General features: G+C 41.8%; 1 protein-coding gene across 5 annotated transcripts in view; it reads left to right on the top strand.

Annotated features, from left to right (window-relative positions):
* The window catches only part of Patj (PATJ crumbs cell polarity complex component), a 323645-nt gene that overhangs the window by 49358 nt on the left and 259804 nt on the right, over positions 1–14483 (top strand). For all 5 annotated transcript variants that reach the window (XM_029475856.2, XM_021159452.3, XM_029475855.1 and 2 more), the window contains exons 14-15: positions 191–247; positions 12860–12994. In XM_029475856.2, the coding sequence (XP_029331716.1) occupies positions 191–247; positions 12860–12994 (192 nt within the window). The remainder of the gene's footprint in view (positions 1–190; positions 248–12859; positions 12995–14483) is intronic.

Genomic DNA, 14483 nt, shown 5'->3' with positions numbered 1-14483 from the left:
AGGAGAGTAGTGTAGCAAATACAGAAACGCAAATGTGCTGCTACGTGCTACTTACGGATTTCAGAAATACTGGGTAGAGGTTGTCAGATTATTCATCGGTGTGCTGAGTTTGCTGATAAATTTCAGAATATGAAGGAGCAAATGAAATTACACTCATACAAATATGGAAATGACCTTCTTATAATTCTAGGTAGCCACTTTGGACACTCAGATTGCAGATGATGAGGAGCTACAGAAGTACTCGAAGGTAGGCCTGGGCTGAAAGTGCTGCTCTGCTTTAGTGCTGTGGTGAGCTTTCTTCACATTCTTGCTGAAGAAGCTGAGCGGCGTGGTCTAAAGTCTTCAGAACTGAATCATACACGTGTTCCAGAAGTGAGCAAGGCTCTCAGTAACAACATTTACAAGTGTGTAGATAAGGCTGGGAAGAACGTGGAATCCTTATGCTGTTTCTAGGAGCCAAAAGTGCAGGTTTGACTCTGGCACAGTAGCCATGAAGGTGACAGGTGAGTGAGTCAGCTCCTCAGGTGTTGTATGGTGACTTTAGGGAAAGGTTTTCTGCAGTGTGGAACAGAGATGGGCTTTAGGCTTTGAAAAACATCATGTCTGGATATTCAGGGACAGAAAACATGGTTGGCCTTCTGAGTTTGTTGTTCTTGACTTAATCAATTTGAATGTAATCACTATTGCTGTGGAGAACATGCAGTTACGTAATTTGGGCAGATTCTGTCTTCTCCTTATAAAATAATTTGTAGTTTTTATCCTAGACAACCAGAACCTCACTTATTAAAATAGAGAACCTTTTAAATGGCCTTCACAATAAATAATAGAAAAGGAAGGATGTTTTTTCTCCCAGAGTTTCAAAACACTGCTGCACTCCTCCATGGACCCTAGCATTGAGCCCACCTTAGACGCTCCATTCAGAGGCAGTGTTTAAAATGAGTTCTCCTGGGGCTGGAGAGTGGGGCCAGTGGGTAAGAGCGTGCGCTGCTGTTCCGGAACACCTGAGTTATAGTCCCAACATCCAGGTTGGGTGTTTGTAACTTCAGCTCTAGAGGACCTTCGCCTTCCTGTGGCCTCCATGGGTACACACGTGTGCCCATGCATACACCACACACACACACACACACACAAAAGTAAGTCTTTGAAAGATTGAGTTACCTGTCTCATGTGGATTTCTTAAGCTAAATATCTATTCAGATAGTTTTGCTGTTTCTTCCTTTGTATATATGGTATTTTGCCTCTACAATTGTTTGCCATATGTGCTGTTGTTTTAGGTGTGTGTGTGTGTGTGTATATGTGTATGTGTATGTATGATCAGGCCTTATATCATGGTACAGAGATTAGAGGACAGCTTTCCAGATCTGGTTCTCTCCTGCCACCTTGTGGGAACTGAGGATTGAACTCCTGTCTTTAGGCCTCTAAGGAAGCCCCTTTCTTTATATGCTGAGCTGTCTTGCTGGTCATTGTTTTATGGGGTTGGATTCTTAAGGCCGATAGTGGAGAATATTTCATTCCTTCCTAACTTAGCTGCATTTTAAGTCAATTCCTCATAGAGGCCATGTCTGGCTGACCAAGTGCTCCTCAGATTCACAATGTAAAATTAACATTGCTCTTTATAGCCAGTTGTTAATTATTTACAGTGTCATTTTTCTGAGAGCAGTTTTTGATTAATAAATCCATCTAAAGATGTTGGGAGATATTTTATTCAGAGCTGGGGTAAAACATGTAATAGTTCATCTAAGTGCAGTAGTTACTATTCACAGTTTTTCTAGTTAGGTTTAAACCTCCTTTGTCATATAGCTGTAGATCTTTAGAGAACCTTTGGCTTTAAAGCATGCCTCACACCAGGCTCAGTTCATCACACAGCTTGCCTTTTGGTGTTCCCATGACAAAATGCATAAGGCCAGTATCCTAATAGTCCCTTACAAGCAGAGAGGGACACAAAGCACGCCCTGTATATATTTTAAAGAATGTGCTTCTGCAGGCAGATGCTATTATCATGCCCTCATTCCCTAGGTCCCTGCCACCAGCTCACCTCTCCCTTCCTCCCCTCACAGCCTCTGTGCAGTAGAGTTGTGTCTAGTCAATGACATAAGAAGATGGAAAGGCCTTGAGAACCATGTTCTAAAATGCTGCCCATGCATTCAGTGTTCATTCGTGAGATACTGATATGCACTCTGCCATGTGCTCTGGTATACGATGTGTGCTAGATGAGAACAAACGAGAAAATGGTCCTTACATTGTTATATTACTGGAAGAACAACAAGAAAAGTTAGTCATTTAACGTGACCTGAGCCTAATTAGGCAAGGCAAGTAGATAATGGCTAGCAACTTTAGACAGGAAAGGCTTTGTAACGGTGGGGACATTTAACAGTCCTCACCCCCATACCTCTGAGGTGTCACTGTGGTGAGTTCCTGCCGTGTTGCTAAGGCTGCTGAGGAATTCTGTTTTCCTGCTTGTGCTCCCTGAGTGACTCAGATTTCATCCACACATGCTCTGGGTTTAGAAGATGACATGTTAGGGGACAATTTAGGACATGAAATAACCAGCCTAATTTTCCTTGCAACGTAATATGAACAATAAGACTTGGTGGTGGTGGAGATGCAGTGTAAATAGATTTGGCATATGCCTTCATTAGTACAGCTCAGTGATAAGTGGTGGTTTTCTGTCTCAGGTTCATGGGCCCAGAACTTTTTAGACTATGATCTTTCAAAAGCTCCTCATCATATATTCTATTTTTAAAACATTAATTATTTACTTGATACTGTTTTTGTATTAGTGCCCCCTTTCAGTGGAAGAAAAGAGAAAAAAGTTTTCCCTCAAATTGCACTAGTCTCTTGATATTTCTCTGTTCCCTGTGTGTCTTTGTGTATTTGTAGCCAGTATGCCTATTTGTTTGCTTATTATATATGAGGCAAAAAGATGTCTAAGTTTTCCACCTAACACTTCCAATTTTTTTAATACTGATTTTTAAGTTATTACGGTCCATAGGATATTTCTCTTTAAGTTACTGGCTTATGATCTAAACAGCATAACTTTTTTTTTCTTATAAAAAGCAACATTTAATTGGGGCTGGCTTACAGATTCAGAGGTTCAGTCCAGTATCATCAAGGTGGGAGCATGGCAGCATCCAGGCAGGGATGGCAAAGGCAGAGCTGAGAGTTCTACGACTTCATCCAAAGGCTGCTAGTGGAAGACTGACTTCCAGGCAACTAGGCTGAGGGTCTTAAGCCCACACCCACAGTGACACACCAATTCTAACCAGGCCACACCTCCAAATGGTGCCACACCTTCAAATGGTGCCACTCCCTGGTCTAAGGATATACAAACCATCACATTCCACTCCCTGGCCCCCATAGACTTGTTTAGTTAGTTAGACACATGAGTCTATGGGGGTCATACTTAAATATAGCATAATGCAAAATGAATTTAGTCCAACTTTCAAAGTCCTCATAGTCTATAGGAGACTCAACAATGTTAAAAGTCCAAAGTTCAAGGTCTCTTCTGAGATTCATCCAATCACTTAACTGTAATCTCCAAAAAAAAGGCAGGAAACCAGCTGGGCAAACTCCAAACTCTGCATCTCCATGGCTGATGTCAAAGTGGTCTTCAAATCTCCACTCCTTTTTCCCTCTTTGTTGACTGCAACAAACTGCTTTCTCCTGGGCTGGTTCCACTCCCTGTTAGCAGCTTTCCTTACCATGTATCCCATGGCTCTGGCATCTTTAACATCTTTGAATCTCCAAGCAATTTCAATGTTACAGCTTCTTTTTTCAGTGTCTGGGATTCCACTTGATCTTTTGGACTCCTCCTAAGGGCTGGCATCACTTCTCCAGCTCTGCCCTCTGTGATCAAGCTCAGGTTGATCCACTCCACTATGGCTGCTGTTCTTGGTGATCATCTCATGGTACTGACATCTCTAATACACTGGAGTTTTCCACTCCAACTAGGCTTCACCAATAGCCTCTCATAGGCTCTTTTCATGATGCCAAGCCTCAAATCCTTTGCATTACCCTTTCTGTCCTGGGCCATCAACTACAGCTGAGGCTACACCTTCTCCAATGGCCATCCATGACCTCTCACAGTGCCAAGCCTCAGCTGTTCTTCTTGACACCTTCATGCCTTCAAAACCAGTACCACCTGGGTGACTCTTAAACATTACCAAGTCCAGCTGCAGCACGAGGTACAACCTTGGCTATCTCTGGAACACAGCTTCTTTGTGTCCCAGAAAACAATTCCCAGAAGATTTCACCTCAGTGATGCTGGTCTCTTCTTAATCATTGCTAATTTTTTAGCTCCAGCTAACCAGCATTAATTTTCCCAGTAATTCCTTCCATTCTTAACTCTAGAGCCAGATCCAGCTAAAGCTGCCAAGTTCTGCTGCTTGCAGGAACTAGAACATGACCCCCTTGTTCTATTACATTATCACCAGCTTTCTGTTTTCCAACTCCTTCACTGCCTAAGCTTGGCTGTCCTGGATCTTGCTCTGTAGATTGACCTTGAACGCAGAGATCAGCATGCCTGTCTCCTGGGATTAAAGGTGTGTCAACAGCATAACTTTTAAGATTTTGTGTGTGTATGTGTGTGTGTGTACATGTACTCAGTGCCTGTGGAAGCAAGAAGAGGGATTAGATTCTTGGAGCTGGTGTTATAGGTGGTCATGAGCCACCTGATGTGTGTCCTGAGAACTGAACTTGGGTCCTGTGAAAGAGCATCAGGTTCTCCTAACCAGTAAGCCATTCACTCCAGCCCCAAACATAGCTTTTTAAAAATCCACTTACATACTAGGAGAGGAGGTGCACACCTTTAATCCCAGTACTAAGGAAACACAGGCATATAGTCTCTTAGTTCCATGCTGGTCTACAGAGCAAGTTTCAGTATAGTCAGGGTTACACAGAGAAACTCTATCTCAGAAATAAAAACAAAACAAAAACAAAATAAAAACAAAATATTCACTTATAATTGCACATTTAAATCATAAATCAGTGCATTTTCATTTTTCTCCCTACAATATATAAAGATGTTAGCCAATCAAAACCCATTTCACAGCTGAGGTTATGGGAAGCCATATAAGTTGAATGATAGTTGTATAGCTAGATAATAGCACAGACAGGCTGCAGTTTGGTACGCATCACTCATTCCTGAAATATCTACAGTAGAATTCCCACTGTCTGCCATATAACTGTGGTAGCATTTGTGGGGACAAATGAATACGTCTCTGATCCCATGGAGCTCAGAATCTGGGCTTGAACTGGGACACAAGATCATGTGATAGTGTCTTGTAGATCCAGAGAACTACTGTTAAGTGAAGAAATTGGGTTAACAGAACTGGACGAGACTACTTTGTGGTTTTTATTTGTTTTGTTTTATCTTTTATTCTTTCAAAGATTTAATTGTTGACTTTTAAAGTGGATATGAAGGATAACATAAGTTGGAAGACAGCATAGAGCCATATGTATGAATACCATGGTAAGCTGGGGAGAGTTGCAGCCCTGGGAGACTGAGGCAAGAGGTTTGCCTCAGGTTCCAGGCGAAGCTTGGATACATAGGAGACCCACAAAAGGAAGTCAGTCAGTGCTATAATGAAACCCATTACTTTGTATGCTCAGTTAAATAATCAAATGAGGGGAAAAGACCAGCCCATGAGGGTTCAGTAGACCTCTAATTGCCAAGTAGGTATTGTGTAGCCCGAGAAGCACATGCCAGGCAGCGCAGAGCCTGTCACCTGTCAGTTTCCAGTTGCAGCTCCCATGCTGGCATTTATAGTTTAGTTAAACTTTTATTTTTCAGGTGTAAAAAGTTTAATTATATCCTAAGACTCAGAACAAGCAGCAATGGATAGGGGAATTGAAAATAATATGTACAGCTTTTTAAAGTAATCTTATTCACCTGTCTTTGAAAAAGTGGCTATCTTTTTTGTTTTCTTACAATACTAATTTTCAAATATAGCTCTATGCTGTCTTCCTACTTAAGTTACCCTCATGTCCACTTTAAAAATCAACAATTAAATCTTTGAAAAAACGAAGCAAAAAAGTAGTTCTTTTCTCTTCCATGTTGCATTTGTTTTTCAACTGATGTATACAAATTTTATTTCTGGGGTGCATAAGGATACAGTGTATAATGTGTATAGTTTGTGAGTGTAAAATATATTGTATACTTTAGTTACTCTAGTGCTGTGAAACATTGGACTTCCTTCTTTACTTGTCACCTGTTTTTTATTCTCTCTAGTGATCTCTATTTTCTCCTCAATGTCATAAGCTGATTTAGAAGAGGCCACTTTGGAGACAGGGAGACAAGGAATGGCTGAACTTGGTCTTGAAAAGAAGAATGTGGCCAGCTGGGAACTTAGCAACCCCCCCCCCCTCTATGGCAAAGGACTAGCATGGGGGAGGAATAAAAGGTTTTTCATCCTTCTGGGTCAAACTTAGCAATGGGGAAATGTTAACTGAGGTTTGTGAGACATGCAGAGTGGTAGGCATGGACTTTGTCCAAGATACCAGGACTCAGCGATGGAAGGATTGAAGGAGGGTGTGGTGACCTGAAGTCCAGCTTTTACCCTACCCACAGTTCCATCAGGAGGATGGGGTTTCAAGACTATAAGCAAGTGCTGCCAGCCTGTGGCTTTCTTTGGATGGTGTCCTCCCTATAGCCAACCTTAAGGATGCAAAGTGTCACTTGTGGTAATAGATAAGGTTTCCCTGTGAGCTAGATGTTCTTTGCAGAGGCTTGAGCATTAGCAGCTAGCTCTACTTCTAGGAAGCTGTAAATCATGACACCAGCGAGGTTTCCCGCATCTGGGGGTATGTGCACTTTTAGCAATGGCTTTCTTGGCAAGTGTTTACTATTAAGATGAGCACAGTTCTGTAAGGAAAGATATTAGCCCCGTCTGACGACTTTGTGCTGGCTGTCTAGTGGAATGTGAGTGATCATTAGTAATACCTCGGGTACGAGAACAGAGCAAGCTCTGCTCTGCAGCTTGTATGGGTCAGGTCAACAGATTTCACTTTAGTTCCTTTTAAATATATTTCTCGAGTTTAAATATATAACTCATGAACATGAGTCTCGCCTCCCTCTCTGATGAGTAGACTCATTTTAAGGTGGTGGATAATCTGGGCTCTTTAGGGGCTGCAGTAGCATCCCCATTCTGTCACTTGGGTCAGCTCTCTGTTTTAAAAATACTCTCTCTTGGGTTGCAGCATGCTTTTCTCATCTCCATATGGGGATTTGATAGACATAGTTTCTTTCTTGAGTTCATATACAGCTGATTGAGCTGGAGCACATCTATGATATCCTCATTTGGGAGACAGAGAAAGAATTTTGAGTTAGGTCAATCCCAGAAAATAAAGTAAATAAAATAAAACCCTGATGAAACAAAATAAGAGTAAGGGTGTAACTCTATTGGCCAGCCATTTGCCTAGCATTTACACAGCCGTGGATTCAGTTCCTGTTGCCAATGAGCCGGCTGTGGCAGTGCATGCCTGTAATTCCAACACATAGGAGGTAGAGGCAGGAACAGTTCAAAGACATCCTCAGCTATGTAGTGAGTTCAAGACCAGCTTAAGACAAAGTGTTATTAAGCCTCTAAAGGCTTATATAACTAGTAAGTGGAAGAAGTAGTAGAGACATCGTGGGTTATTGTATCTGAAGCCTGTACCATTCTCTTGTTCCTTTCTTAAAAGTAAAAATTTTACTCTTGGAAAATTTCATGCAATGAGTGCATTTTGATCCTAACCACCCATGAAATTTCTACCTAGATCCACACCTCCTCCCCATACAGATTCAAGTTTGCTGCTGCTGCCTTTTCTCCCTCCTCTCACTGAGTGCAGCTGTTTGCCCAGCCACTGCTCTTGGGGCCTGCTCTGACCTGTAGTTGACCTATCAGGGGTCAAACCATTAAAGAAAACTTCCTCTCCTTTTCCCAACAGCTGTTAAATGCTGGGAAATGTTAAATACTCAGTGGTGAGATTTCATGCTTACCTTTCTTCAACCCTCAACCTTGCTGGGATTTCGTCTGACTTAAGTTTATATAGATCATGTGCATGCTATCACAGTTACTACAGATTCATATTGTAACTGTCCTGTTGTATCTGTAAAATGTGGTTTCTGTAAAGTTATCCATCCCCTACCTACCAGCTCTCAATCTTGCTGCTGTGTCTTCCCAAAGATCCCAGGCCTTGTGGGAGAAATATGATTTGTACATCCTTTGAAGGTTGGGTATTCCACAGTTTCTTATCCTCTTCACAGTGACCACTTGAGTGTCTGTGTTGCTACCCACTGCAAGAAACTTCTGCAGAGGCTTGAGAAATGCACTGATCTGTAGGTATAGCAGTAAGTTAGTAGGAACCCCCTCTCTGCACTGATCTGTGACTATATCACTAAGTCAGTAGGAGCCTCTCTCTCTCCCTCTCTCTCTCCCTCCCTCCCCACCTCTTTCTTGTTTTAAAGATTGAGTCTTAATATGTAACCCTAGAACTCACCTGGTAGACCAGGCAGATCTTAAATTCAGAGATCCTCCTGCCTTTGACTCCTGGGGGATTAAATGCATGTCACCACACTTCTTTTTCTTTTCTTTCAAAATTCTCAGTAGATAATGTATAGATGAGACTTAAAACTCAAAATATACAGAGGATATAGTATAAAAAGCAAGTTTCCTTCCCTCCCCTCACCTGGATGCAGAGACTCTTACCAGTTCTTCAGTATGTGATTTTTGTGGAGTGAAAAACCTAGACATAGGTATCTAGAGCTATGAAGAGTCACTTGGGCAAGTTTCGTGTTAGAAACAGAATTCTCTGTCTCTGTTCCTCCCTCCCTCCCTCATCTCATTCTCCCTGTCTCTTTCTGTCTCTCTGTGTATGTGTGTGTCTTTCCTCCCAATGCAACTCAGTGTCCCAGAGAAGAAGTTGAAAAGAAGTGTCAACATATTAACATAGTATATTAATATGATATATATCATGATATGTAATTATATGTAATGTATAATTGTATATAACAATATTATATATCAATATATATTAACATAATATTAACATATTTCTCAATATTCAAAACTAAAATTTTAGAAGAGATGAGCAAACCCAGTGCTTATGAGCAATAAGCACTGATTTGTTGGATTGGTTGATTGCCTGCCTTCTGATGGATAAGCCATCCTCTTTCTTTAAGACATGTAGCCTTCATCTTGGAATGTTTGATTTTTGTTCACACTAAATTTAGTAACTTTGTACTTTGAACATGAATAGGTCTTTAATACTTTTACTTACTGTGTGCATGCATCTGATGAGCACCGACCCTGGGGTTCCTTCTGTTCTGTTCTATTTTATTTTGAGTTCTTTTTTGGGAGATATCTTCCCCCACCCTATTGACACCTCCTTAGAGCAATCCTTTCCAGAAGTTTTTCTGCCCTGGAGTGATAGCTTATATATTTCCACTTGAGCATTTGCTTGTCTTGTTTTCAGATCCTAAAAGTAGCGCTCTTAGTTGAGTACATGCGCTGTGGTTTGCTTCATGACAGGTCTTTTTGTTGGATTGAAGGCTCCAGTTTTCTCAGTCTCCTCTGTGTCCTTTTTACAATGACAGTACACCCACTGGTCACACCTTCCTCAGATCCATCCATTTCTATATTTGTGCCCTTTGCCTGTCAGGGCAGGATCAAGAGAACTTGATCCTGGGCAGAACATTGCTACTACTCACTAGCTTTGTCAGTTTCTGTAAAACCCAGGAAAGCCAAATTGAGGAAGCATCAAAGCCATGATAAGGAATGTGTGTGACGCCATCAGTCATCTGCTGCACCCACCCACGCCTGTCATTTTAGTGCTTTCTGCTCTGCCTGAGAACTCAGTGTACCAAAGGGGTGGACAACTAGAAGACAGATGAAGTGGCTGATTTTTTTGGCTGCTAAATGCAGATGGGACAGGTAATTAAACAGTGCTGCTCCCGCAGAGACGCCTACAGCAATGAACATGACATCCCACAAACCCAGCTGCACTCCACTTTAGATTCAGAGCTAATATTAGGTAGGCTTCCCCCGGATTGACACATTTTGTAAACATCATTTCTGGTTCACCGTGATTGAAGATGAAGCATGTAGTTTGTTTGCAGATTAAGTTTTCTAGACAGCACATGGCATTTACAGATATATGAAAAAATAGCCTTCAAGGGCTCAGCCCTGTCTGTGGAGAGCCATGGATGCCATGAGTGAGTCTCTGTACCTAGCCTATTCTTAGCTTTAGTGTCCCACTGACAAGGGGGATGGGCAGGACTAGAAGGGAGATTAGAGACACTTCCCTTGTTTTATCTTTTTATGCTTAACCTTTGATGGGATATGTGGTAAAAGTTTCTCAGGATGGACAGCAATGTTTTTTAATGTAACTTGGGTAGTTATTTTCATGTAGAAATAATCACTGCACCATCTACTCACTTGCTCCCATACAAGCTTTAACAGTTTTCCTTCTACAACGCCCCCAGCAGACTCTTCATAGGGCTGATCATTTTATTGTTGAAGTATCTCTTCACAGGCCTCTTTCTCTCTGCACTTACTTGGTCAGTTTTACAAAGTGACCTCTGCCAGTTGTCTCCCTGTGTTAAGACCCAGAGCATCTCCTTGCGGTGCTTGCTAGAAGTCGCACACACTTGCTTGTCACTAGCAGCCCCGCTTGGCTGCATTGCTCTCTCTGCATGACTTACTCTGTAGGCTCATTCCATGCATGTTGTCGCTGATCGTTTACTCAGGCATTCCTTTTTCCTGCTATAGTGGATGTTGGTTCTGAAGGCCATCCGCCTTGCATTTCTTGTTGTTCAATGCCTTATCTGCAATGTACGGCCTAGAAGTATAACCTGGATCTGTGGTAGGTCAGTGATGTCATGGTGGAGGGCTAGCTTTCAGGAAGAGAATGAAACCACCCCAATTTGCAGCGTTTACCAGTATCTGTCCTGGCCGGCTCTAGGCTGCCAAAGTGACATCGCTGCTCTACTGAATTGGAAAGCAGCTCACACATACCACTTTATTATCACAGGCTCCTCTGCAAGGCCAGGACCTGAACCAGCTGAGTTTGGCAACTAAACAAACCAATCATTTCATCTGCCACTTTGCCTCAGCTGTCCATCTGATGGATATTCTCTGAGGTGTGGGAATATTTATGTCTTACAATCAGGGGAGTAAAAGAATAAAATATAATAAGTAACTAGGATTTGATGACTTTTGAGTACTTCCTACATCTCTTTGTAATTTGATTTAATTGCAACTTTATACAACTTAATTCCAAATTAGCTATATTTTACAGCCATCTTTCAGAATTTCTGTAAATTGAACAATTTGCTTTTATACTTCTGTGCAAGATAGCTCCAGCTCCCCAAGGGAGATGGTCTCTGGGTAGACATAACAATGCACTCTTTGTGGTGTGTGGCTCACCAAGGAAGGGCCCATGAATTGGTTGGGAAACTTATTACAGAAACATTTACCTGAGAGTCTTGGTTCACCTCAGTTGAATGAGCCACCGAGTAAATGACCCAGCTCCTACTTTGATAGCCGTGATTTGATAGTTACTACATGAGAGCTTGGTGTGGCAACAGTGGGAAATAAGTCACATAGGGAGACTAACGTAAGCAACCCAATTGTACATGTAGGGGCTAGAATAGCCCAGAATACTTGGTGGTTAAGAATAACTGTTTCAGAAACCTAGCCTTGGGCCCCAAGTTCTTTGTGTTTGTTATAAACTGTTAGTCAGGTGGACTGCATGCTACTTGACATTCGTCTACATGACTTTCATGGGATGGCAACCAAGTCCTGTGCAACACTGTGACTTAGAGCAAACTTGTGAGGGATGAGGAATCACAGAGAACTGGAAAACGATGGGGAAAGCTGCACTGGAGATGCACTGCCACCTGGAGAGGATTGTCACCTTGTCTAGAATAATTAGAAGTGGCCCTAATGTGTAGATAAGCAGACTGTCAGTAGCGAGAAAGTAAAATAACATGGCATTTGCCTCATTTGAGCGTAGACAGCTACAGCAAGATTCATTACTTTCACCTTTAAAGTTAAGCTTGGTGAGTGTCCCGAAGTCTTATAGCCAACAAAGATGAATGCAGCTAAGATACTCATCTTTTTGATACTGAGTCTTTCAACATTGACTCATGTCTTAGCCCACAAGAGTTCTTCCAAACAAGCAGAAGTAATCCCAGAGTAGAAATGATTGTTTCTCCCAAAGAAGACATGTTCTTATGAAATCTGACTCACTAGGCAGGGACGTGTGTTAGGGCGTGTGTGCACAGTGCACATCCCATCCAGTGAGTCATCTTCAGTGCCTACTGTTCTGGGGCATCAAGACAATGGAATTGTATGTGCATGTGCTGGTGCCTGCCTGTAGCGTTTGATAGGAAAGGCCACGTGGACTGTGAGCTGAAGGCATCCTATGTTACATGGCATCCTGTCTTAAAACAAAAGCAGGTGAAAGAGAGAACGAAGAATATTATGAAGTCAGTGAGTTGATCTGAGACTGAGGTGTGTTCACGGTGGTCCTGACCTCCCTTGGATGCTCATTAACTCGGGATGTGGTGCTAAGGTGTAAGTGGAGGTTAGTTAGCTAACAAAGGGGAAGCAGGGTGTTCTGAGGCGGGGCACGACAGCATTGGGAACATAGTGTGTATACTGGGGAGAGAGCGCAGACTCTTGTTTGTCCTGCAATAGGAAGGAAGGTGGTTTCATAACTTTACTTAGCACTTCTGTCCTGTGTTGGGAATCTTAGGATTTTAGTTTTGGGGTCAGATAAATACGGTTTCAGTGGCTAAATGACAGGTGATGGGGGGTTTACTAACAGCTGGCCTGTCTCTGTTGTGTTTGCTATCATTGCTCTGTGCTCTCTGCAGCTGCTGCCTATCCACACGCTCAGGCTTGGTATGGAAGTCGACTCCTTCGACGGGCACCACTATATCTCCTCAGTCGCTCCTGGGGGTCCTGTGGATACCCTGAACCTCCTTCAGCCAGAGGATGAACTTCTTGAGGTAAAACATACAAGGGAAGAAAAATACATGGCAAAAATGTTAGGTTCTAGGAAGTTGTGTTCACTGATTGACAGTGTCACTAATGCCAGGCATTTATACCAACAGCTTACTGGGTAATACAGAAGTAGGTAGCACATTTTTAGTTTTTTGTTGGGTTTATTTATTTATTTATTTACTTTTTTCTAGCTTGTAAGTCCTTTGAGCATCCTTTTGGATCTTTGTCTAAATGATTGACAAAAACATTTGGCCTATGTATATGAGTGTTTTGCCTGCATGTATATATGTGCACTATATATGTACCTAGGGCCTTTGATGGTCAGAAGAGGACTTTAGGTGCTGGGAATCAAATTGCGATGTTCTCTACAAGAACAACAGATTCTCTTAAATGCCTTGCCGACTTACCAGCCCCATGTTCCCTGGTTCTTGTTGGCAGCATATAATCATATTTATTTTCAGCCTCTGTGGATTGTTTCTGTAAGGGTAAGAGTGGAACAACATCCAGCTTGTGTGTAGTTGTAAGATTGTCCTCTTGGGATTCCCCTGTAGGGCGATTTCCAATAGCTTTCTCAGGCTACAAGTCTCGTGTCAGTACAGAGCAGTTTTGGGGCCGAAGTCTTTATTACCTGGGCAATTTTTACACAATCCTGTAGATACAGGTATAAAAAATATTTGCTGACAATAAATCATTAATTTATATTATAATAATTCTTTGGTATGCATCTATTTTGCCACGTATTAAAGATGAAAGCTGGTTTACATCCTGAGATGGATGTGCTTGGCTACTTTCATAGGAAGAACTGAATCCTGGCTGACTTTGATATGGCAGGAGCAGAGCATCTTCAGTATTTTCCAGATCTGATCAATGTTTGGATTTTAAAATTGTCAATACTAAGTATGTTGTTTTGCCTAAATACATAGTACAAAGTAGCAGATGTTTAGGACTATTTCAGAAATTGTTCAAAATTCTATCCTAATCCCAAGCCAAAATTCATTTAACAATTTTTAATGATGCTCAAGTCAACAACTCAAACAGCAATTTTAAAAAATCAAACATTTGAATGTAATCTAATGTCACTATATACTAATTTGACATTTATAGGCTGAGGAATGATGGCAAGAAATAATTTAACCATTGTATTTCATGTCTGCATGCCTCCAGTCCCCAATTTAGGTGGTGCTGGGGATCAAACTTGGGACCTCTACTATGGTAGGATAGTATTCTACCCACCTAGCTATATTGACAGCTAAAACTTGACATTTCTATAAGTAAAAGCACGGTGATTATTAACAGCTTGGTTCCCATTTTGAGCCACTGTTTTAGGCAGTGTTTGTTGGTGTTGTGTGGCATGGTGACATGCATAGTCCAGTGCATGGTGTATGCTCACAACCAAGGCCACAGTAAGGTGAGGTTCTGCAGCATGGACTAGGAGCCAGAAGAAAGCTTGACTTTATTACAGCCTCGATTTTAAATTATTTGTGTTTATTGTAT

This window comes from Mus caroli, unplaced genomic scaffold (genome assembly GCF_978045245.1).
Source record: "Mus caroli unplaced genomic scaffold, Mus_caroli_1 scaffold_6, whole genome shotgun sequence".
Classification (NCBI taxonomy): domain Eukaryota; kingdom Metazoa; phylum Chordata; class Mammalia; order Rodentia; family Muridae; genus Mus; species Mus caroli.
The sequence above is the reverse complement of the archived record's forward strand: the minus strand, read 5'-3'. Positions and strand labels throughout refer to the sequence as shown.